At 41.5% G+C, this 26,087-nt stretch overlaps 1 protein-coding gene across 8 annotated transcripts in view; it reads right to left on the bottom strand.

The window, feature by feature from the left end:
* The window catches only part of CHD6 (chromodomain helicase DNA binding protein 6), a 205,853-nt gene that overhangs the window by 81,689 nt on the left and 98,077 nt on the right, over nt 1–26,087 (bottom strand). For 6 of the 8 annotated variants that reach the window (XM_042930946.1, XM_042930951.1, XM_042930952.1 and 3 more), the window contains exons 6-15: nt 20,519–20,581; nt 17,919–17,977; nt 17,163–17,280; nt 12,115–12,201; nt 11,795–11,929; nt 7,164–7,285; nt 5,725–5,968; nt 4,332–4,508; nt 3,343–3,486; nt 76–331 (exon numbers count right to left, since the gene is read on the bottom strand). In XM_042930946.1, the coding sequence (XP_042786880.1) occupies nt 76–331; nt 3,343–3,486; nt 4,332–4,508; nt 5,725–5,968; nt 7,164–7,285; nt 11,795–11,929; nt 12,115–12,201; nt 17,163–17,280; nt 17,919–17,977; nt 20,519–20,581 (1,405 nt within the window). Of the gene's footprint in view, nt 1–75; nt 332–3,342; nt 3,487–4,331; nt 4,509–5,724; nt 5,969–6,525; nt 6,615–7,163; nt 7,286–11,794; nt 11,930–12,114; nt 12,202–17,162; nt 17,281–17,918; nt 17,978–20,518; nt 20,582–26,087 lie in introns of those variants that run through there. The other 2 variants (XM_042930953.1, XM_042930954.1) reach the window with 2 other exon arrangements.

The raw sequence follows: 26,087 nt of genomic DNA, 5'->3' as shown, positions 1-26,087 counted from the left end.
CCTAAGACTGTCGGTTATTATCAGCTTTTGGCACACAACACCAGGCCCGAGTTGCTCCCTGTTTCCCTGACTCACCATTGATCAGGTAGGGATGGTTACAGCACTTTCTCAGCTCCATCATGGTGTTGATGAGATTGGGCATATTGTGTTGATTTGCCCCCTTGGTCAGGAAGGAAAAGTTCTTCTCCAGGATGGCACGGTAGTACTTTTTCTGGATATTGGTGAGCTCTACTTCAATGATCGTCTCCTGTTTAGGAGCAAGGTTCTTTTCCACATCATCTTTCAGCCGCCGAAGCATCATTGGTTTTAGGATAGACTGCAGTTTCTTCACCTGTCCAGGGAAATGAGACCTGTTCACCTGCCCCACTCTGATTTTAATGACTGATTACCGGGCTATTCCAACCTTCACTACACTCTCCTGCACATCTATTCATAGCACTGCAGTGGTAGACTATATGAAAGATCACACTGATACCCTGAACATGGGGAGTTTATAATAGGATCTAAAGGAAAAAAGGGATCTGGTTGTAATTCCCAAGTAATTACAGAGAACCTAGGTGACAACCTCACATGAGATAAAGGGAGAAAGACATGAAAGACAGTACCTATTCTCTGGATGGAGAAACCAAACCCCTCTCGCTCTACCATGCATTCATGTGCGGCAATTACCTGAGGACAACTTTAGCTATGTTAGGAGGTACAGGCGACACATTACAAAAGGGAGACTTAGATGCTAAGAGAACAAAGTAAAAAGTAGAGGCAATCTGGGCATGGGCAAAATGTGTGTAGGGGGTTAAAACTTTCAGTCATAAAATAAGTTAAGTCCTGGGGGATGTGATTTAGATCATGGTGACTACAGTTACTAATATTGTACATTTGGAAGTTGCTAAGAGAGGAGATCTTAAAAATTCTCATCACCAGAGAAAAAAACTGTAGCTATGTATGGTGACAGAGGCTAACTAGATTTATTATGATGAACATTTCGTAATGTATACATATATTGACTCATGGTCATGCACACCTGAAACTGAAGTTATATGTTCATCATATCTCAGGTTAAAAAATAAAAAAAAGAAGTAGAGGCCATCTGGAAGCAGACTCCTCCTACAACTTCTAAGTAATGGCAGCGAACACGTTTGGTGTAGCAGCATTTACAGTTAATGTTGTAAGATGATGTCTCCCATGCCATCACACAAGCTGTCACATCAGGGGTACTTTGAGCTGACAGTGGTCTTTGCTATGATTTGTCTGTTTCCCTAGCAGCCCAAATCTGGACAGCAGGTGTCTGCTAACCTGACTGCACTGGCAAGGCCACTTGTTCCGTCTCCCGAGAAGACAATGACAGACAAGGGATGCAGAATCAAGGCACCTGACTTCACCCTGAGCTAAAACGTGACACCAATAAAATTAATCCTGCTGGGAAAATAAAATAAGAAAGGGCAAGTGCAAAAGATTGTTGCAAGTCATAAAGGGCTGTTCAAAAATGCCTTAAAAGGGGGTACTTATTTACTGCATAAATAAGTCGGGTGCAGTGTCAACGCTTCCTGAAAGAAGTATAAAGTAATTTATAGACAGTGATTTAGAAGAGTTACCGGTACAGGTTTTAAACACTGATGAATATGTTTCACTTTGGAAACAGATGCTTTGTGGACCTTTTATTTACTGCGATTTAAAATTTAGACATCTGTGGCCACTTTTTGTGGTTTTCTCCTAAATAACCCCAATCTTCAATATAACCCATTCGTGAGATCTTGATTTTACCAACCATGGTACTTAGGAATCTATCCCCCAAATGAATTAGGAATTACTGTATAAGAACCCAAACAGGAAAGACACACCTAGACAATTATTAAAGATATGGACAAATGTCAATCTGCCACATGCTGGGTTCAGCTTTGCCCTTGACTTGGTTCATACCTTGAATCATTTAGAGTATACTACATGCCAGACACTGTGCTGGTCAATACAACAAACACAACTTTGGAGAAGAGGTGGGCCTTGTCCTCAAGGAGGTCATTGTCTAGGAAGAAGAAAAAAATGCATACCACAAAATAAGTGCAACGGGAGAAGAGGACACATTGCCAATGGTCCAAAAATGGAGAGAGGGTTGGGAGCTGGCTTTTGAAAGATCAATAGATACTGCAAATGCAGAGAAGTGGAATTAAGTTTGATTATTCACTGCTCTCAAAGTCTGACTTGCCACAGAAGTAGAAACAAACAGACCGGAACCAGAGAGTGTGCTCCTGACACCTGTTAGTGAAATTTCCAAACCTTGTCAGTCCCCAAATTCTCTGTCCCAACGCATTCTCACACCACTGCGAGGTTAATTTAGCAGAACTAATTATGTCATTCCTGCAATCAAAGCCTTGCATTGCTTCTCTAATACCTACCAAATTCTTCAACCTGTCTTTTAAGATCTTCCGACAATATAACCCTCAACCCCTCTGGCTTCATACTCCACAATTCATCAACCCTGTTTCCAGCTCAACCAGATGATTCCCTACGATGGAATAAATTCCATGGTTGATTATGCTGGGTGGGTTTTTTTTTTTTCTGTGCAAAGTAGTCACCATCTTTTCTCTCTCCATGACTAAAAATATACCCACCTTTCAAAGTCCATTTCCAAATTGTACTCTCTCCATGAAGGCTTTCTTTATTCCCAAACAGAGGTGACCTTCTCTCTTACAAAATCCCCAATTCTATTACTTGCTCCTCTTATGGCATTTCAATTTGTCTGGCTTATTTCTGGAACCTCAGTCAAGATTTTTACCCATCATAGATAGGTATTTCTTAACTTTGGTAGTTTTGACTTAGCTTTGAGTCCAATAAGCTGGTCTCAGGACCAGATCTTTGAAAACTGAGGAAATCTGGTTGATTTGGACAAAAATGAACTTAGCAACTACTCTAGTATATGACTGCTTTCTTTTCCTCACTACCTGTGTATTTTGTTGTACTCGAGAACATAAGCCTGGGAACATGCTGCAGATTATATAGGAGGAAGCAGGAAGGATGAGAAAAGCAGAAGAAAGCACCACACTCCTGAGTCCAGGGCTGAACAGAATCAAAGAACTTACACATGAGATCAGCAAAGGCAAGAGGCCTGATGTGCTAACACAGGATATTTTGGATGTGGACTCATTTATCCTCTGGAGTAGTAAGAACTCCTAATAATCAGTTTAACCTCCTCAATGTGAACAAATTATATCAAGGAGGTAATGCTCATTTTAGGAGGGATGTGAGAACTTGTGAATGCCTGTCCCCATGGTGACAATGACTTGTCCTTTCCCTGACGGTGAAGGTAATCACCACACCATCTCCTCAGTCCTTCAGGCCCCTATTTACCTGTTCCTCAGTTTTCAGATCTCCAAATTCCTCCAAGAAAGCAGTCTCTGAAGGAAACTGTGATGGCTCCAGAAAATTCAGCAAACTGAAGAGCTCCTCCACAGAGTTCTGTAACGGTGTCCCAGTGAGCAGTACTTTGTGTTCCTGCACAAATTAACAGTCCACCATGAGCAGTGTGCGAGCCACCAACATGATAATCTTTGGTGGGAAAATGAAGCCAGGGAATTCTGTGCTCACTTTGGGGCAATTCTGTTTGGCTTTTACGCAAAGAGAGGACGCCGCCGTTTCATGAGGGTATGGTCAATAAATAGATCAACCTTCCTTTCCCATCACTGATTCCAGCAGCAATGTCATGTTAGTGAAAGCAACACTCATTCATTTGTTCATTCATTCTTATTGAGTGCCTACCCTCTACATACTGGGCACTGTGCCAAGACCATCATCTTTGGTACCTGGAAATAAGCCAAAACACCTTACATTTCCAGGTCACCAATTTCATGGTATTTCAGATTCCCCCGGCTCCCTTTGGGAATCTATTTGTGGCAAAGGTCAAATAGTTGACCTAGTTCATAACAAAAAACCTTTTTTTTTTTTTTTTTTTTTTTTTTTTTTTTCAACATTTTTTATTTATTTTTGGGACAGAGAGAGACAGAGCATGAACGGGGGAGGGGCAGAGAGAGATGGAGACACAGAATTGGAAACAGGCTCCAGGCTCCGAGCCATCAGCTCAGAGCCTGACGCGGGGCTCGAACTCACAGACCGCGAGATCGTGACCTGGCTGAAGTCGGACGCTTAACCGACTGCGCCACCCAGGCGCCCCAACAAAAAACCTTTTGATTCCTACACTATCACACATATAGAGGGCAAAAAGAGAATTTAGAGTAAGCAGACTATGCACAAGTAAGCTACATGCAGAATGGCTACAGAATGCCTCCTCCACAGTGAATACACGGAACCTGTGTGGATGTAAAGAGCTTGCTAGCTCTCACCAGGGCCATGAGCTTTAGACCCTCCAGAAGTTTGCAGTTCCTGTTCTTCAGTCTGTGGGCTTCGTCAATTATCACACAGCTCCAGTGAATCTTTTTCAGCTCTGGGCAGTCTGCCAGGATCATCTCAAACGTTGTGATGACAACGTGGAACTTGAAGACTCCTGAAAGGGGGTTTCCCTGAGGGTGACACAACGGAAGGCGAAGCTTTATGCCATGACTACAGAATTCCGCTAATGCGTTCCCGGCGGGAGCAGAGGAGGCAGTGCGGTAAAATGCCCGGGCCTAGGTGACAGAAGCCAGTAAGCACTGCACTTCCTCGTGTGAGGAAAGAGAGAATACGAGGATGAACCAGCCCTTTAGACAAAAGAGAGACCTCATTACACCGATGAAACAGAAGTAAGAGACATGGGCCCTCACGATGCTGAGACATATGCGCAAATATGGAAGATACAGCAAGGAAGCTTTTTGTTTATTAACTGCCATGACAAGGAAAGCAGACGGGTATTGATTTGCACATTCCCAGCCATGAGCTGGTCTCAACCACACAGAGCTTGAAGACCCAAAGGAGACCTTTTTCGCTCCTTTTCAGATATGGTTCATTTCATCTTGTAACTGGGGTTCTAGCACAAGTTCAAAGTAATGTTCCTGATTCACCTGGGACAAGAGCTACCAGACAGGACACGTGTCTTTTCTCTATCTTAGTGTTGCTATCACGCTGAAAGAGCAGAGCTGCACTGTGTTAGAACACATCATAAATTTCTTCCAAATGTCTCCTTTTGCTGCTTTATGAAGTCCATGGGGGAGAGCACTGGCTTCCCTCTGGCTGGATTCATTTATATTTTCACCTTGCTTGATTAGAAAAACCAGTGGCCAGACAGGCTTACAAGCATACTCAGTAAAGTGATTATAAATAACAAAAACCAAACAAACACCACAATCTATTGTGCTTTTAACAATGTGAATCCTATCTTCTCTTTATCCTTCCCTGTCAAATGTGTTAACCACCTCTCCAAACTCCCTGGCTAGGAACCCACCCTCTGTACACTAATTCTTCCCCTCACTTTTTTCACTGAGCATGTAACAATTCAGATAAAATCTTCTGCACGTAAAAGAAACTTCATAAGCCAACCAAGAAGCTAAGCTTTCAGTATCCCAAGAAGAGCCCCTGGCATATGTCAGAGAGTGTCAAGCATGCCCTACAAATTCCGTGTTTTATCAAAGTAAACTACCAAGGAGAAACAAAAGTCGACCTCAATAAACATAAGACTGTACAAAGTCAGTCAACAGCAACCTAAGGTGCAGGGCATTAAAACTCCTGAAGACAAGTGATGGGAAGGCTGTTCTGAACGACATCAGGCTGTCACCGGGTCTCTAAGACCCATGTAAGGCTCACCTGTGCGTCTCTGTACACCATCTCATACTGCTGGATCATCTGTCTGCTGATCTGGCTGCCATGGTACACAATGGCATTCATCTCTGTCCACGTCCGGAACTCTCGCTCCCAGTTCGTGATGGTGGAGAGTGGGGCGATGATGAGAAAAGGGCCATGGATTCCTCGGAGGAATATCTCTGAGAGGAATGTGATGGACTGGATGGTTTTCCCTAGCCCCATCTCATCAGCCAAAATACAATTTTTTCTGTAGAGTAAGAAATACAGATAATTCATCATCGATATAGGAAAGCGGCAGAGGTTGGGCAGAACTAAAATGATACTTGAGAAGCACACCCTGACCTATAAGGTCATCAGTGAAGGGCCTTATCAGCATTTTCCAGAGATGCAACTGAAGCAAGTTTTTATTCTTATGATTCACACCCTGACTACTTCCAAAAAGGAATTATGGCAACTTGGGAGAAAATACAGGAAAGAGGTCCATATAAACTGAAAATACCAAAAATTAAAATAATAGTGAGCCACAAGGAGAGAAATATGCCTCAAACCTAAGCCAATTTCTGTACCTGACAAACGTCATGGAAGCCAAGGCAAAAATAAAAAGATTAAGTTACGTGAATTTCATGGTCTACTATTTTTGTCATCAAGGGTTAACTTTTAACCCACACAATAAATTCCTTGTCAGAGTAAGAATGTTGGTCTCTTCTGGTGACCCAGAATCACAGACTGCACAGAGCTGTGACATTCGAAGGGTGTGGCCCCTGTCAGTCTCGCCCCTCACTGTACAGATGGGGAACCCAATACCTGGAAAGGCCACATGAGCCGCACTCCGAGAGGCTCTGTGAGTAAGTGGTGCAGACTGTGCTAGAACACAGGTCACCAGGGTCCCATCTTGTGTATTCTCCACTGCAGCATTCTGTCTTTAGAATCCATACTAGGTGTATACTCTAGAATGTTACAAAAATCTCAAATTTCATCTGTTTCGCCTAGATTCTGACAAGACCTAAAGCACAAAGAGTCCAAAATTGAGAATTACAGCCCAAGTTTAGAACATCCAGGGCTCATGAGTAAGTAGCAGAGTTGGGACTAAAATCCAGATCTACTCCCTTTTAGAGCCAATTTTTGCTAAAGACTTAAAGATAACGACCTTTCGGATTTTGTTTCATCTAGGTTGAGTCTAACCTTGTGGCTAGAATGGACAAGTAAAAAGCAGCACAAAGTCAATGATGTCTACAGACCATTCTTTCTGGTTGGAGAAGCACCTGATGTAAAGTCTTGGCACGCATCCTGTGCAAAGATTAGCACCCTAAACCGATGGCTAGGTTGCACACTCTCACCACCTTCTACTGCTGCTCTGAGCAGGCTAAGGCGACAGTCTAGCTCCAGGTACACACTTGGGAGGAAAATCATCCATGAGGACAGCCCTGGTTCTGGTTCCTCACCTGTTATACCAGTTAAAAAGAAGCCAGTTCATCCCCTCCAGCTGGTACTCCCGGAGCTGGTTACTGTTCTTATACTCTCGAGACTTCTCCAGTTTCTGCCAGGAGTCCGAAGCAGGCCGCTCCTAATGGAGGAAGGCAGAGAACACAAAATACGTTGAGAATAACGTCTGAGGAACGTAACACGAATAGGGACATAGGATAATAATGGGGAAGGTGGCAAATCTCAAAACACTGCCCTAAAGCTGGCATGAAACTGCAGCTACTATTTTCTGACTAATGTGCAGGCGAGACCCTGTATTTTCTTGATTTCACCAGATTAAACTAAGAAAACCTCAGGGCACCTAGGTGGCTCAGTCGGTTAAGCGTCCGACTTCGGCTCAGGTCATGATCTCATGCTGGTGGGTTCGAGCCCCATGTCAGGCTCTGTGCTGCCAGTTCAGAGCCTGGAGCTTGCTTCTGATTCTGTGTCTCCCTCTCTCTGCCCCTCCCCTACTCACCCTCTGGGTGTGTCTCCCTCTCTCTGCCCCTCCCCTACTCACCCTCTGGGTGTGTCTCTCTCTCAAAAATAAATAAATATTTAACAATTTTTTAAAAAAAGAAAACCTCTATAAAATGTGCAAGCAATTAATGAAGAAGACAAACACACCCACCTAAAATCTTGGTGTTACACAGTTTGACCCAAACTCTTAGATGCCACTCCCACTTAATACCTCCATCTCCCCTCAAGCCAATATTAGGTTTTTGGTTTCTATATATAATTTCTTTTTGTTATTTCTTTGTGCATGTGGCATAACTCAGGAAAGTACAGTGGGTCAAATATTTTGTTGATTAGTTCTGAGAGTCAGTATGAGGCAAAAAGCCTGTAAAATCAAAACTGCAAATTCCTTAAACTCCTCATAAACATAATAGCTGCCTTATTTTCCCATATAAAACACTGATTTCTAAATACAATTGATCTTTTCTCTACTGATATGAAATGCCATATTTATCACATGCTAAGTTTTAATGTATCCATGGAGCTCTACCCAGATTTTTCATTCTGTTCCACGGGACTGTCTAGTGCTGCAATAAAAGCAAATTTTTAAATTACTATAGCCTTTTATCTGATTAGGGAATTATTTTTCAAAAGTGTCCTGGCTATTCTATCTTATTTACTATTCTGTATAACTTTAGAATCAACTTGTCAAGTTCTCTTAAAATGCCATTGGAATTTCAATTATAATCAGAGGAAAATTTAAACCTTCAGGTGTGGAGGCTTCCCATCCAAAAATCTTATTTAATTAGGCTTTACATTATTTGGAAAGCAACTTGGCTATTTTGCTTATAGGCAAATTGAGCCCCCAAGTTACAGTTTATAGTCTTATAAATTAAAAATCCCTAGCTCTACCTGTAGTTATAAATGAGAATTTTGAGACTATAACTTTTCTAAACGGTTTTAGTTTTTGGTAATTCTACTTTGGAGTTCTACAATATAATTTACACCTGAAATATGTTATTACCCGAAACTAAACCATTTGCATGTGAAATTAACAAAATATCCCCAATTATATCATTGACATTTGGAGTTAAGTATAATCTGTCCATGATCTTTCAGAAAAATACACATTACAGCTTACCTACAAAATTACTACAGCTACAGTTAGGGTAAGCCCTTTAAAATAGGGCTCTGTTGAATATTATTATAAGAGCATAAGTATAGGTGCTTTTAAAATAAGGGAGAAAATAATTTATTATGTAAAAAATAATGATTTTAAAGAAAAAGATATTAAGCAAAGATATTCCTATATAAACCCTCTTGCTCTGTTCCATTAAAGAAAATATATTCTTCTTAACCTACAGGAACCAGTCAGGCTAGATCCCCAAAGTCCATGTACCTCTTTAATCGGGCATGCTCCTCTACTTCACTAGATACTGTGGAGAGGCCTTCTGGAATGTTCCTCCAGTGACTTAGTGGCTCACTCTCAGCATTGTTAAGTGCTGGAGGATGGAATTTCACTGCAGATTTTTACTTTGCTGCCTTGGTACAACTCCAAAAGTAGAGGCATCACTCTGTCATCCAGTCACTCCTCTGGGTTTCCCTCTTTCTCAGTGCTAAAGGTCTTAGTTTAACATCACCTACTGGCCAGAAATTTCAGCTATCTGAGCCTAAGGCCTGAAATCAGCTAGGAGTTTCTGGTATATTCCTAAGTGGTACAGACTACAGGAAAGAACTTACCCAATGGCTCCACCACCTTCAGTGACTACTTAGTTAAATTTGAAAGAGGAGAATTGATTCTCAGAGCCCCCCAAAGTGGGTTCTGCCTATTAAAAGACTCTTTCTTGGCACAATCATCACCAGCGTCACTTCTTGCTTTCTAAAAATTCCATATTTTACCTATACATAACCAATTTTTACCAAAAAGCTTTCAGATGCAAAATGTCCTATATTCATCAAGACTGGCGGGTCATGTCTCAACTTCAAAGCCCAGAGTAAGATCCCTTTAAAAATTTATTCGGGGCGGGGAGGGTTCTAGGTGGCTCAGTCAAGGTTAGGCAACCAACTCATGATTTTGGCTCAGATCATGACCTCATGGTTTGTGGGTTTGAGCCCCGTGTTAGGTTATGCACTGACAGTGCAGAACCTGCTTGGGATGCTCTCTCCCTCCCTCTCTCTCTCTGCCCCTCCCCCGCTCATGTGTGCTCAAGTGCTCTCTCTCAAAATAAGTAAATTAAAAAAAAAAAAAAAAGAACTATTTGGGGGTGCCTGGCTGGCTCAGTCAGAAGAGCGTGTGACTCTTGATCTCCGGGTTGTGAGTTCGAGCTCCATGCTGGGTGTAGAGATTACTTAAATAAAAACTTAAAAAAAAATTATTCAGGTAAACTACCATTTGGAGCCAGTCTTTTCCTTAATACATAAAAAGACAGCTTTAATTATATTGCTAGCTGCCATTCCAATTTAGAACTTTTGGAGTAAAATTTCTAAAATGTGCATTTTAAACGAGAGAACAAATAAATTAGAAACAAAAAGACAAGCGTGAAATACTAGCATGGTTCATGAGAGATAATAGCGGCATGGCAACAGCAAAGTAAAGGAGAAGTGAAATTGCCTGAAGACACTTGAGAATTCATGTTCTTACCAATCTGTGTAGTCAGTCAGTCTGAGGAAATAAGTGGGATTCGAGCTGAGAGTGTAAGAATGCTGATTACTTCAAGATAATAGCTTACAATTAGCTGCAGAATGGAAATGCTCTCTACTCTCCCCCCCTACACTAGTTTGTCCCTGCGCTGGGCCACATGTCCCAATTAGTCTGGGGCCACGTGTGTCCATACACATGCCTTTTCCATTAACCTGTGCACTCCTGAGGGCTCGGCATGCAGCTTCCTTCTTACTCTATGTCACTCAAGAGTCAACCAACAGGAGATGTTTAATAGGTCGTTGATGGACTGAATTAACAAGGGGCAACAGTCATAAGAGAGGTCTGAAAGAGAAATTTATTAACTAGTCATGTAACAAAACACCATTAAAAACTATGTAGATTTCTAATCACAGTTCTACACCTCAAGACTCCTCCATACACTTCATATGCTAAAAAACTAAAACAAACACTGCTTTTGAGTGGACTCTGATAGAGATCTAAGTTCAATGTTGAGGTCTCATCTTCTGAGTCCTAACTTTCCAGCAACATAAAAACAACTAACACTAATAAGGAGGTGGATAAGGGTTTTTCATGTAAAAATAGTGATTTTTAAAAGAAGGTTTATTTACTTTGAGAGACAAAGAGAGAGAGAGAGAGAGAGAGAGAGAACGAACATGAGCAGGGGAGGGGCAGAGAGTGAGGAAGAGAGAGAATCCCAAGCAGGCTCTGCATTGTGAGCACACTGCCCCATAGGGAGCTCAAACCCCTGAACCGTGAGATCGACAACCTCATCCGAGATCAAGAGTCAGATGCTCAAGTGACTGAGCCACCCAGGTGCCCCAAAATGGTCATTCTTTTTTTAAACAGAAACTTCATATTCCAGTCTACAGCCATGTTCAATAACTTTGATTCTCTTCCCAAGTGAGTTACATCTTAATCAGGCTCTATCCTAATTCTACCTCCTTTTAATTATTGATACTTCATATATAACTACTTGCCAGATACCCTGGGACATTTATGCATCTTGGTGGCAGTTCTTCAGAATCAGAAAGATAAACTGATTAAATAAATGTATGTTGAAAACCTATGTTCTCTCTGTGAAACTCATGGATCTACAGATAAAAGATAGCTCTTTCCCTTAAAATATTCCAGTTGAGTCAAGGCAAAGGATAAAAACAAAGAAAAAAGATCACTGATGGAGCAAAAGATAACAGGAAACAATATTTCAGGCATTTCTTACACATTCTATCTTCCTGACTCCATATAGCAGCCATATACCAAGAAACCTAAGCTCATATTCAAGGTTTTTCAGTGTCACACACATCAAAACAGAGCCTAGATCTAATGTTGATCTGAGTGCCAGCAAAGTCTGAACTGCAGGTTCAATGGAGAGTGGCCAAAGGGAAGACACCAATGAAGACCACTTCTGAGCACAGCCCAAAAGACATCCAGAACTGCCAAGTTCATAAAGTTACATGTTGTAAGAGGTGCCAAAGAGCGACACGGATACATTACCACATGCTTAATTTCAGGGAGAACTTGAAGAGACTCAAATTCTTTAACTTTTGCAGGATCCACATCTTCCTCTAGTTCCCACGTACTTTCTTCATAAGGCAGTGAGCACCACTTCACCAGGTAATGTGTCACCTCCTGGTGGGAAACAGGATAGCAGCTACTGGATTAGAGGAGCCAATTGTGCTCTGGCCAACCACTGAAAAACCCACCCGGTAACACATGAATGCCATTAAAACGAAGACCACACATTAACAAAACAAGCAAAACATGTAGTAAGAAGGGAAGACACTATAAGTGAGTCAAAATGGCCAAACACCCACCTCTCCTGTTTCTGCATCTTTGGTGTGGGCTACCTCCAGGACGCGATCAACTTCTACATAGTCTGGGTTGAACAAGTCTTCATCAGGCTAGTACAAACAAAGGAGAAGAGTTAGAAAGTGTCCCCCTTCCCTCAAAACCAACACTCTGTGTTTTATCTTTAAGTCACCCCCTACTCTGGGCCTTATCAGGAAATACACAATGGAAGGGGTAGCTTGTGAATAAAAGTCACAGCGCAGACATTTCTTCCCTGTCCCCAAACCCTGCTGTGACTGAATTTCCAGGTTACATCAGGGCCAGATGTAAACTTCCCTAAAGGTCATTACAGTACTGTGCAAAAACCAGCACAAGAATTCCTTTTTTCTTACTGCTTCTCATTACAAAGATAACCCTTGGAAACTCAGAATTAGTTTCTTTTTCTTTTATAAGCCAATAATAATAACAAACACTGGAAGGAGGCATGAGGGGAAGGTTCTTGTTTTTAAATTTTTTTTTTTTTTTTACATTTATTTATTTTTTGAGAGACATAGAGAGAGCACAAGTTGGGGAGGGGCAGAGAGAGAAGGAGACACAGAATCTGAAGCAGGCTCCAGGCTCCAAGCTGTCAGCACAGAGCCTGACGCGGGTTCGAACTCACAAACCGTGAGATCATGACCTGAGCCAAAGTTGGACGCCCAACCAACTGAGCCACCCAGGCGCCCCTGAGGGGAAGCTTCTGGGGGACTGATAATGTTCTATTTCCTGACCTCGGTGGTGGCTACCCAGGTGTGTTTATTTGGTAGAAATTCACTGAGCTGCACCCTCAGGATTTACCTTCATGTACATTATGCTTCCCAAAAAAGTGTACTTACGAAACAACAATAAGCATCACTTGGAAATATTTAACGTGTGCCCAGGGTAATGCTAAGTGCTTTATGTCTCAAAACTACTTTATGGACTAGATGCAATAATTACTTTACAGATGAGGGAACTGACTCAGAGAGGTTAAATAAGTAATGTGACCAAAGCCACAGAGCTGTGTGAACTGCAACACTTACCCAAGACTTTCTTACCCAGAAGCCCTCCTCCTGGACTGCTAGAATGTTCTTATTGCCCCTTTGGCTGGAAGGCACTTTAGGGGCTATCTAGTTTCATCTTCAACACAGGAATACTTTTTATAACATCCCTGGCAACCCTCCCTCAGATTCCATTATTCCCTGTTTCGGAATTTACTGCCCTCTAAGACCTGACCCATTGCCAAGACAGCTTTACCTCTGCCTGCTTGGTGGTGGCATCATGATCTTTATCTTTATTATTATTAAATTACAGCCTAGTTTCCTTCCTGTAATGGGGGCTCGCTGGTGTCACTGCTTCATCCGCAGGAGCAGCAACAAAGTTAATTTTCATTCTATGCTGGCTCTTCAACAATCTCCACCCTATCTGGGTGAAATTACCCAAGGTGCTCAACTGTTGTTTGGGTCCCAAGTTTCTAGTTCCCTTAATGATGCAGAGAGCTAACATTTATGAACAGTGACCGTGGGCCGGGCACTGTGTTAAGCACTTCTGTAAACACTGTGTCATTTAGTCCTTGCAGATATTCTGTGAAGCTGATATTATTAGGGGTTCTGCTTTACACAGAGAAGGATAGTGGGTTTGAAGGAGCTTATGCAAGTGGCTCAAGGCCACCAAGCTCTGTGTGTGTGTGTGTGTGTGTGTGTGTGTAACCTATACCCTGGTAGTTTGGCTCCAAGAGCCCAGGCTCCTAGGACCGTGCAGTCCAGTTTCCACATCTGCTGACAACACTCAGCTGTGCTTCCTTTACCAGTGTTACAGTCCTCCTGCAGCTGCACTCAGGTCCCCAAAGTCCCCCACTGGACCCTGATACCCAAAGGAACAGAACACTCAAGAATGAAAGAAAAGGCACAGCAGGACTGTTCTGGTGGTATGTTCTAAGATTACCGTTGCTTTTTAAGCAGCTGCACGGCCTACTCCTGGCCAACAGGAAACTTGTAATTTAATGGGCATTATCTTTTCTCCCTAGAACTGCTAGTCAGTCATTTTCCCCACCCAGAAGTTGTAAAGATTTTAAAAATACAAATGTATGACATTACATTTATTTACTGCCATTCTATTTCATTCATCTTAGCCTCTCCAGTAAACATGAACTTTGATTTTGTCATCTATTTTTCCAGTGTTGGGTCTGGTTTTCAGGAATTTAGGCTTAGCCAGAAGGCCTCTACCCCCGCGGAGCATGGAAGTCTTAGCCTCTCGAGCCTGAGCCTCCTTTACATAAAGCAGCTGGAAATAATAGATATGAAGAAGCTCTATTCAAAACTAAGTTATTGTTGATCTTATTAGAATATCACTTATCCAAGTCATTAATAAAAACGTTGAACAGGTCAAGACTGAAGACCATATTATAGGAACTACTCCCCACTTTTCCTCCTCCTTAATTTCAAGATCCTCTGGTCTTCTCAAAAGTCTTTCCTCCCGACGGGAGTTATGAGCTCCTGGTATGTTATTTCTATACACTTGAACATAGCTTTGGCTCTCTATTCCCAGCCCAGGCAAAATCTCTCCCTTGAGAATAAAGCAGAAAACAGACACACGGGGCTTTGTAGGCTATATTAAGGACTGTGGACTTTATTTCAAGAAAATGTGCTAAAGACTCTGGAGCAGGGGAAGAGCATAAGGCAACCTCACCCCCTTACCAAGGGGGCAGCCAAATATTTCCTGAGCACTGACCCTGTGGCTAGTACCAGGGATAGAAATACAAGGAAGACATGTCCCCGTCTGTCTCACTGGACTTAAAATGGAAGAAAGAGACATGTAAACAAGTTACTATACAGCAAATACTTGCTAAAATAGAGGTGCAGATAAAATGTTCCAAGAACAGAAGGAGAACAGTATCCAGTGGGACCTTGAGATGGTTTTCCAATTCCAGCTGTCTTCTTTCCCCAGTCCTTTATGAGAAGAACAATGCCACGAGAAACAGCCCTCACGTGCTTTAAAGCAATCCCGGAGAGGGCTGGGGCCAAACACTAAAGCTAAGGACAAAGGACCGCACCCTGGGACAAGAAGAATGCTTACTGACATTATCCTAAAATAATTTTTTGTCACTTGTGGAGAAGGAATACAACACGCAGAAGGAGCTGATTAAGTACTGCAGCGATGTACTATGGTTTCAGGGCACCTGAGTACACTCGAGGCCTAGTGCTTGCCCCTACATTTTAAGAGTAACTTTTATCCCTTCTTTTTTTCAAAGTTATCTGCACAAAAATTTAAACGTACATGTTACACAGAAAAGAAAAAAATAAAAGTCACCGTGATCCCATTAACCGGAGAAAATGACGGCACATTTTGATGCACATTCACGACATTTTCCATGCCTTGCTATGGTGCCTCTTTTCCCCTGCACTCCCCATACTGGAGCTGCCGCACACACTAAGGGGGCCTGACCTTTTTAACTAACAACAGCTGATAGCGCTAAAGCCGCCTTCTAGGTCATTAACAATGTTCTCCGATATCATTCTTCCTAGCTGCACAATATTCTGCTCTATGGGATATATACATAATCTAGCAAATGTCTGCTATCTCATATTGTTTGTTCACAATTTTCCACCAATATAAATGACTGAATGTCACAGCTGATTCTGCACAAAGACTCATTAGCTTCCTTAAAATACATGACAGTATTGGAATTGCTGGGACAGAGGATGTGAATAGTTGGAGATATTTCATGTCTGTTGCCATACTGCTGGGACAGGTCTTACCAGGTTATATTCCCATCCACTGTACACAAGAGTATCTCTTCCCTACACCCTCCCCAGCGGTGGGTAATACTTATTTCTAAAACCTTCATGGGGGACCTGGGTGGCTCAGTTGGCTAAGCGTCTGACTCTCGATTTCAGCTCAGGTCATGATCTCACACTTCATGAGTTTAAGCCTTGCATCGGGCTCTGCGCTGACAGTGTGGAGCCTACTTGGGATTCTCTCTCTTCCTCTCTCTGCTCCTCCCCCACTCATACTCTCCCTCAAAACAAACAAATAAACATTAAGAAAAATAACAAAACCTTCAAATATCTGGTAAACAAAAACCAGAAAATCTCTATTTTAATTAGCATTTCCTTGACTACTAGTGAAATTGACCACAGTTTTGTATGATTACTGATAAGCATTTCTTATCATTAAAGCTATTTGTCGTGTGTGTGTATATGTACGTATAAGCAGGAAGGTTCCTTCACCAGATAAAAAGAACATATGCCACATAGATAAGTATATAGTTAGGAAATATGCGTATGTACATGATGCACATATGTCCTATTTAAGATTTGTATGAAGTATTTTCTAATATATAGACATTACAGATTTGTTTAATGTCCAAATCCATCAATCGTTCCTCTCGCTGTAGGTACCATACTTAGAAATACTCAAGCTTAGAGGCACCTGGGTGGCTCAGTCGGTTAAGCCTCCAACTTTGGTTCAGGTCATGATCTTGTAGTTCGTGAGTTCGAGCCCCACGTCAGGCTCTGTGCTGACAGCTCAAGAGCCTGGAGCCTGCTTCAGATTCTATGTCTCCCTCTCTCTCTGCCCCTCTCCCATTCACATTCTGTCTCTCTCTCTCAAAAATAAATATTTAAAAAAATTAAAAAAAAAAAGAAATACTGAAGCTTATATAAAGTTACTTATTTCTTTTCTCATATTTTAGCTTTGTTTTTATTTTTTACACTCAAACTTTAAGTCCTTTGGAACTTGCCGTTTTGGGAAGTGAGGGGAGGAGGGAATGAAGAGTTGTGCGCACATTTCTCTCACCCTAGCTATTTATAGATTTTCTGACCAAGATACACGTTCTTATGAATTGCCAGTTTATAAGGCTCGAGCCTCATAACTTGGTGGATAATTTTTTTCCTTCAGCTTAAACCTGGATTGGTTTTGCTGCCAATCAGTGCACATTTAGCGACATGACTTGAGCAATAATTCTGCACAGAACTTTGACTTAAAGAAACTTAAACTCAGCATTTAATACTACAAGAAGAGTAGTGGTCAAATTAGTTGGCAAATATTGCTTCACCTCAGTAAAAATGTGCTTCATCTGGGCTTGTTTATTCCTGAATCGCTTGATCTTCTGTGCAATGCGAGGATCCTTTTCCAGCTCTTCCATTGTGGCCCATTTACAATGCAAGTAGGAACTGTCCAAAGACACACAAATTGTGAGACAAGTGCAAACCACCACACCACTGAGCCCTACAGTGTTTCAGCAAACAGCGTGACTAACCCAGAAGTAGCGGTTTGTGGTGAAACTGCCAGAGATTAGGCTGCGAAGGGCCTTGCACTAACCGGACAACAAAATAAAACAATGCAGCGATCTAACTCCAAATGACCGACCCCTCTGCAGCTTCTACACAAACTGCCTGAGAGCAGAGGGAGGGTAGGCATGGGCAAGCTGTCATTAACACACATTAGTGAAAGTGGGCACGAGGCAGAGGAAGAAAGAAAAATCTAAGAGGGAAACAGTGCGAGCTACAGGACAGTGGTTCTCCACCAGGAGCAGATGAGAATGGCTTGGGGAGTTTTTAATAAGCACCAGTCCTTGGGATCTACTCCCAGAGTCTGAGTCAGCTGGTACTGAGTGGAGCAAGGTCTTCCCTGGAGACTATCTGCACAGCCAAAGGTAAGTACTACTGCTTAAGGTGAAGTTGAGTCAGTCAAGATCCACAGGTCAGGCCTCAGGGGCCATTCTTGGAAAATACAGAAGGTGATGTAATGAGGGAAAGGAAATTTTATTCGTATAAAATCCAAATACAAATAACATATGAAGAACACGTACAAATTTCTATACTTAACGTAGAATAGCTCCAAGTCGAATGGGGGCTCTCCGGGGTGAACCTGTAATCAACAGCAAGCAGTTAACAGCTCAGACCCCCACAGATCGCCCTGACGTTGCACAAGAAAACAGGTAAATCAACACCTCTGCTTGATTTTCGTACAGACTTCCTGAGGATGTTTTCAGTTTCCCCCTTCTTTTCCTGACAGCTACTGAGCAGCTTTCCCAAAGGATGAATGCACAGCTAGCCAGAAGGTAAAAAAGAAAATGATCCTCCTGGTGTCCTTCCAAGGTCCAGGCTGGGACAGTGTTCGGCTGATAAACCCAAATCGGCCCAGGATCTGAAAGCTGTCAGGCCCAAAGCCTGGTGTGCAAGTGAAAACACAGGTCTCCGGCACACCCCCTGACCACCATCCCGAAACATCAGCGGTGCCCACTCTCAAAGTAAGGAAGTTTGCTCTCATAAATATTTGAAGATAAAACTATGTTGTCACCAGTGACAACATATCTTTCACTCCAGGTATACTCTCTGGATCTCCACAATGGTCCTGAGATATCTAAAGAACCCACCCTCCAAATGTTTTCCTTTCTTTCTTTCTTTCTTTTTTTTTTTTTTTTTTTTTGTAGCTGTGGTTTTATTTTATTATTTTTTTTAATATGAAGTTTATTGTCAAATTGGTTTCCATACAACACCCAGTGCTCATCCCAACAGGTGCCCTCCTCATTGCCCATCACCCACTTTCCCCTCCCTCCCACCCCCCATCAACCCTCAGTTTATTCTGTTTTTAAGGGTCTCTATGGTTTGCCTTCTTCCCTCTCTGTAACATTTTTCCCCCCTTTCCCTCCCCCATGGTCTTCTGTTAACTTTCTCAGGATCCACATAAAAGTGAACACATATGGTATCTGTCTTTCTCTGTATGACTTATTTCACTTAGCACAACACTCTCCAGTTCCATCCACGTTGCTACAAAAGGCCAGATTTCATTCTTTCTCATTGCCACGTAGTATTCAATTGTGTTTATAAACCGCAATTTCCTTATCCATTCATCAGTCAATGGACATTTAGGCTCTTTCCATAATTTGGCTATTGTTGAAAGTGCTGCTATAAACATTGGGGTACAAGTGCCCCTATGCGTCAGCATTCCTGTATCCCTTGGGTAAATTCCTAACACTGCTATTGCTGGGTCATAGGGTGGATCTATTTTTAATATTTTGAGGAACCTCCACCCTGTTTTCCAGAGCAGCTGCACCAGTTTGCATTCCCACCAACAGTGCAAGAGGGCTCCCATTTCTCCACATCCTCTCCAGCATCTATAGTCTCCTGATTTGTTCATTTTAGCCACTCTGACTGGCATGAGGTGATATCTGAGTGTGGTTTTGATTTGTATTTCCCTGATGAGGAGTGACGTTGAGCATCTTTTCATGTACCTGTTGGCCATCTGGATGTCTTCTTTAGAGAAATGCCTATTCATGTCTTCCGCCCATTTCTTCACTGGATTATGTTTTTGGGCGTGGAGTTTGGTGACTTCTTTATAGATTTTGGATACTAGCCCTTTGTCCGATATGTCATTTGCAAATATCTTTTCCCATTCCGTCGGTTGCCTTTTAGTTTTGTTGACTGTTTCCTTTGCAGTGCAGAAGCTTTTTATCTTGATGAGGTCTCAATAGTTCATTTTTGCTTTTAATTCCCTTGCCTTTGGAGATGTGTCAAGTAAGAAATTGCTGCGGCGGAGGTCAGAGAGGTTTTTTTCCCTGCTTTCTCCTCTAGGGTTTTGATGGTTTCCTGTCTCACATTCAGGTCCTTCATCCATTTTGAGTTTATTTTTGTGAATGGTGTAAGAAAGTGGCCTAGTTTCACTCTTCTGCATGTTGCTGTCCAGTTCTCCCAGCACCATTTGTTAAAGAGACTGTCTTTTTTCCATTGGATATTCTTTCCTGCTTTGTCAAAGATTAGTTGGCCATTCTTTTGTGGGTCCAATTTTGGAGTCTCTATTTTATTCCATTGGTCTATGTGTCTATTTTTGTGCCAATACCATGCTGTCTTGATGACTACAGCTTTGTAGCAGAGGCTAAAGTCTGGGATTGTGATGCCTCCTGCTTTGGTTTTCTTCTTCAATATTACTTTGGCTATTTGGGGTCTTTTGTGGTTCCATACAAATTTTAGGATTGCTTGTTCTAGCTTTGAGAAGAATGCTGGTGCAACTTTGATTGGGATTTCATTGAACGTGTAGATTGCTTTGGGTAGTATTGACATTTTAACAATATCCAAATGTTTTCAATATGGCTCTTTTTCCATGTTCTCTTCTTGGCCCCCTGAGGACTTTCCCTGGGCTGCAGAAACTAAGGGACAAAAATACCTTCTGCTAGCATCACAATGGAGGGAAAAAATTATTTGGGGCTATATTCAAATATTTAAGAATTTTAGGACCTAAAATCTTCCATGGGGGTAAGAATAATAAAGAATAAAAGAATAAAAGAATGACTAGCCAGACATTGCTTTGCTCTCACTCTGGCCAATCAGGACCATTCCAGGTTGTCTAGCCAAATATCTCTTCACAGAGGGGAGAACCTGTGATATAAAAGCTGACACATAAGCCACTAACCTCCTGGACGGTCTTAGATGCCAGGATCTTCTCAATGATGTTTGCGTCATCTTCTGGAGGCTCCTGGAGACAGAGGTTAAGAAGAAAGAAAATTACTGGCACCACAGAATCCAAGAAATAATTCTGTAAGAAACGCTATAGCAGGTACTACTTGGTCTGAAAGTTCACCATTGAGTGCTGAGGCCTCCCTCCCTATCAGTCCACAGAGTGATCAAAAGATCACAAACATTCTAACGTCTGGACACAACCTAACACCTCCCCTTCCACATAAGCAGAGAAGTTACGCGGCTTTTCAGACTCTTAATTTCAGATCTGCCTTTAGGATCACTAAAATTGGTCCCAGGACTTCCCTTTTCTGCCAAACCTGCCTACGTGTTGCTGCATAAAATTTTCAGAAAGGTGTAACAAAAAGGAGTCTGGGGGCCTTAGAAGCGAAGAGTCCTAATTCTAACACCTACAAGCTACTGACTTTGGGTAAGTCAATTAACACGTCTTCGTTTCCAAATCTATTAAAATAGGAGTTAAATATACTTATCTCACTGGGTTACTGGGAGGATAAAACGGTATGTGAAAATATTTTTGGAACAGTAAGCACTATGCAAATGCAAGGCATAATTATTCTCTACTAAACGATACCGTCTTTCCCTTCTGTGTCTGGAAATGGCTGTTTCACCCATCATCCTTTGCCTATAAATCCTAACTCAAAACAAATTAATTTCTTCCTTTCTACCCCGGCTACACATCAACATTTCTAGGCTCCTGATCTCCATGAAATCTCTCTACAGAGTATTTGATTAAATAATTACAAACTTAAAAAGGATGTGTTGAGTCAGAACACTCTTATGTTTGATGTTCTTTCTGGGACTTTATTTGTGCCATCCTATTTCAGAGGTTTTGTATGTACTATATGACCTCCTCAGATCTAGTATTTGTCCACAACAGGGTACTCAGAACAGAATGAGAAGAATGCTCATCACAATAGCCGTAGCTCCCAAAATAACTTGGGTTCCTGATCAGAACTTCCCCAAGGATGACTTCATGCTGCATTACTACTGTCTTCGGTCCTACCCATTCCAGGGTTCGCCTGTCCCAGAGCCACACCATTACAGAAAATGGTATATAAAGGTATGTAAAATCAAACTTTCTCCAGAAAAGTACTGAAAGAAAGAAAGGAAGAACGAAAGAAAGAGGAGGAGGGCAGATGGTAGAAACAAAGTATGGCGATTAGCAGGCGATGACAGATGCTCCCAAAGGTTACAAATATTTATTACATTCCCCTAGACACATGGCATGGTGCTAGGTGCCATGCCAAAGTTAATCCAAAGTGACAAGAGTCTACTCCCACTGCTCAACAAGAAGACAAGTCGATTGTGCCTACCATATAGTAGGAAGAAGGGATGGGGATACAGACTAAGCTTTTGTTTTTCTGCTCAAGTGTTCTGCCTGATTCTTAAGCACAAGTAAGGAAAGGAAGAGGCGGCAGGTGGCTGTTGCCTGCCTTCTCCCATTACAATGTAAACCTTCTGAGGGCAGGGATCCTTATTTGTTTTATCCACTGCTATAGCTAAAGCCCTGAAAAGGCCAGGCACCAGTGGGTGACCAGTATATATTTGTTAATGCTAAATACAAGGAAGAGGAAGAGAGAGGAAATACATGAGGAAATAAAGCATCTAACTCACCGGGGCTACAGACTGCAGACAGATATTCTTAATCTACGTCACTTAATTAAAAATTCTCCTCCTTCTTCATACACTGGGACCTAGCCATACTGTCAGGATGGCCAACAGCAAAGGGCCAGAGCCTGGTGTAGTTTTCTTAAGCCAAAGATCACTATCCCAACCTTGCAACCAACAAAGGAACAGGTGCCGGTTAAGAGAAAGTAGATGAATGAACAAACCTCCTTCCTAATTTCCTACTTCATTTCCTTCCTAAATTTCTTCCACATTATTTACTGTCTTTTAGGTTTATTCACTGGTCTTACAGAAATAGATGAGCCATAGTCCTCCTCAGCAAGGAACTACCAGATATGCTAACATAACACTTTAAAAGTTATTGAAGTATGGCATACATACAGTATATAGAGATCTCAAGTGTACAACCAATGAATTCTTACACATACACATACCCACTTGTATAAATATCATCTAGACCAAGTTACATAACATTCCCAATGTTCTGGGAGGCTCTCGCGCCCCCACTGGAAGTAACCACTATTCGGATTTCTACTACCACTGATTAGTTTTGCCTACTACTAAGCTTCATGTAAATGGAACTATATAGTATGTGGTTCATTCTTCTGTATTTCTGCATAGTATTTAGTTGTATAAATATACTACCATTTATTTATCTGCTGTTGAGGAATATTTGGGTTGCTTCCAACATTTATATACACTGTGTATATTTTGGTGGACAAATGCACTCATTTATCTTGGATATATACCGAAAAGTGGAATTGCAAGGTTATGAGGTAGATTATATGTTTAGTTTTAATGAATGTTGTCAAAATTTTTTCCAAACTGATTCTGACAATTTTTATACCCACCAGCCACGTACGGGAGTTCCAGGTGACTTAATATTGTCAATCTTTAAAATTTTGGCCATTCTTGTGGCTAAATTCACATCTATAAATTTAATTAATTCACATCTTTAATTCACATCTCCCTAGCAATTGAGGATGCTGAGCACCTTTTCATATGCTTACTGACCGTGTGGATAACCTCTCCGTGAAGCTCCATTCATGTCATTTGCCGATTTTAAAAATTGTCCTTTTTTTAAATTTGTACGAGTTCATTATACATTTCTGAATAAGTGTCCTGTCAGTTATACAGATTACAAATATTACCTGCCAATCTATGATTTACCTTTTGCTTCTATAAATGTGTCTTTTGATGAACAGAAGTTCTACATAATCCACCTTATCAATCTTTTCTCTTATACATTCTTGTGTGTTGTTGAATCATGTGGCAGCAATGTGGCAGTGTTGTTGTGGCAGCAATGGCTGCCACAAAGGTCACTCATTAAGCCACATAAAGTAATTTAAAATTTTCTTGCAGCCACCTTTTTAAAAAAGTAAAAATAGGGGCTCAGTCAGTTGAGCTCCCAACTCTTGATTTCAGCTCAGGTCATGATCCCAGGGTCGTGGGATTGAGCCCTGTATTGGGCTCCGTGCTGAATATGGAGCCTGCTTGAGATTCTCTCTCTCTCTCTCTCTCTCTCTCTCTTTTTCTCCCTCTGCCCGCCTCCCCAACTCGTGCTCTCTCTAAAAATAAAAATAGTAAAAATAAACAGATGAAATGAATTTTAATATTTTATTTAAAGCAATGTATGCAAAAATTTATTATTTCAATGTATAACCAATATAAAATTATTAATAAGATACTTTATATTCACTCATTAAGTCTTTAAAATCCGATGTGTACTTCACACTTAAAGCACATCTGAATTCAGACTACCCATATTTGTTTTTTTTTTCAATATATGAAGTTTATTGTCAAATTGGTTTCCATACAACACCCAGTGCTCATCCCAAAAGGTGCCCTCCTCAATACCCATCACCCACCCTCCCCTCCCTCCCACCCCCCATCAACCCTCAGTTTGTTCTCAGTTTTTAAGAGTCTCTTATGCTTTGGCTCTCTCCCACTCTAACCTCTTTTTTTTTTTTTTTTCCTTCCCCTCCCCCATGGGTTTCTGTTAAGTTTCTCGGGATCCACATAAGAGTGAAACCATATGGTATCTGTCTTTCTCTGTATGGTTTATTTCACTTAGCATCACACTCTCCAGTTCCATCCATGTTGCTACAAAGGGCCATATTTCGTTCGAGAAAGAACGAAGTAGTAGTACTTGCCCTGTAGTACTTCATTGTGTATATAAACCACAATTTCTTTATCCATTCATCAGTTGATGGACATTTAGGCTCTTTCCATAATTTGGCTATTGTGGAGAGTGCTGCTATAAACATTGGGGTACAAGTGCCTCTATGCATCAGTACTCCTGTATCCCTTGGGTAAATTCCTCGCAGTGCTATTGCTGGGTCATAGGGTAGGTCTATTTTTAATTTTCTGAGGAACCTCCACACTGCTTTCCAGAGCAGCTGCACCAGCTTGCATTCCCACCAACAGTGCAAGAGGGTTCCCGTTTCTCCACATCCTCTCCAGGATCTGTAGTCTCCTGATTTGTTCATTTCGGCCACTCTGACTGGTGTGAGGTGATATCTGAGTGTGGTTTTGATTTGTATTTCCCTGATAAGGAGCGACGCTGAGCATCTTTTCATGTGCCTGTTGGCCATCCGGATCAGACTACCCATATTTCAAGTGCTTACAGCCACATCGGGCTAGTCGGAGCCCTACGGAGCAGCGCAGCTCTGTTTGGTTCTACTTGTTTTTATAGCAACACTACCTTGTCTTCATTACTGGAGTGTGATTAAAAGTCTGGATTACAGTGAGTCTTCCAACTGAGTTCTCCGGAAAGATTGCCTGGCTATTCTAGGTCTTTTGTGTTTCTATCATCAATTTCCAGCAGAAAACACCCTGCTTAGATTCTGACTGGGAATGAACTGCAGACATCTTAACAATATTGAATACATGTATGTCATACATTGCTCTATTTATGTAGGTCTTCTTTAATTTCTCTCAGCAATGTTTTTCATATAGAGAGGGCTTGTATATCTTTTGAGAGCTATTCCAGAATATCTAATATTTTTGATGATGTTACAAATGGCATTTTAGAATTTTTCTTTCCTGATTTCATGCTGCTAGTTCACAGAAATAAAGTAGATGTTTATGTATATTGTCTTTGTATCCAACAATTTAGCTAAATCCACATTTATTCATTCTAATGGTTTGTCAATTCTGTTGAATTTTCAACACACACAGTCATGTCATCTACAAATACTGAATCGTACTTCTTCCGTTCCAATTTTTAAACTTTTTATTTCTTTGTTTACTTATAGCAATGGCCAGGACCTCCAGTGTATCTCTTTTTTAAAATTTATGTTACATATTCTTTTTTTTTTTAATGTTTATTTATTTTTGAGAGAGCAAGAGGGGGAGGGGCAGAGAGAGAGGGGGACAGAGGATCCGAAGCAGGCTCGATGCTGATACCAGACAGCCCAACAGAGGGCTCGAACTCGCGAACTGTGAGATCATGACCTGAGCCTAAGTTGGATGCTTAACTAACTGAGAAACCCAGGTATCCCCTGCATTTCTGAATATAAAGATAACAGTGGGATTTTTTTCTTACTCCCAAATTCAGCAGGAAAGCATTCGGTATCGTACCATTTAATATAACGTTAGTAGTCAGTTTTTACCTAGTGGATTTTAAGTCTTTGGTTTTCTACAGTTTCAGATGTGCCTGAATATGGTTTTTGTTTTTGTATTTTCCCTGCTTGGGAGTTACCTGATGCTGAATGTATTGGTTGATATCCCCCATCAGTTTATGGGAGTTGTTGGCCATTTACTTTTATCATCAAACACTCCTCTGCTCCAATCTCTCCTCCACATCTAGGACTCTAATCAGAGATACACATTGCACTTTTTCACTGCACCCCAATTGTTTCATATGCTTTGTTCTG

The sequence above is a fragment of the Panthera leo genome, chromosome A3 (assembly GCF_018350215.1).
Source record: "Panthera leo isolate Ple1 chromosome A3, P.leo_Ple1_pat1.1, whole genome shotgun sequence".
Classification (NCBI taxonomy): Eukaryota; Metazoa; Chordata; class Mammalia; order Carnivora; family Felidae; genus Panthera; species Panthera leo.
The sequence above is the reverse complement of the archived record's forward strand: the minus strand, read 5'-3'. Positions and strand labels throughout refer to the sequence as shown.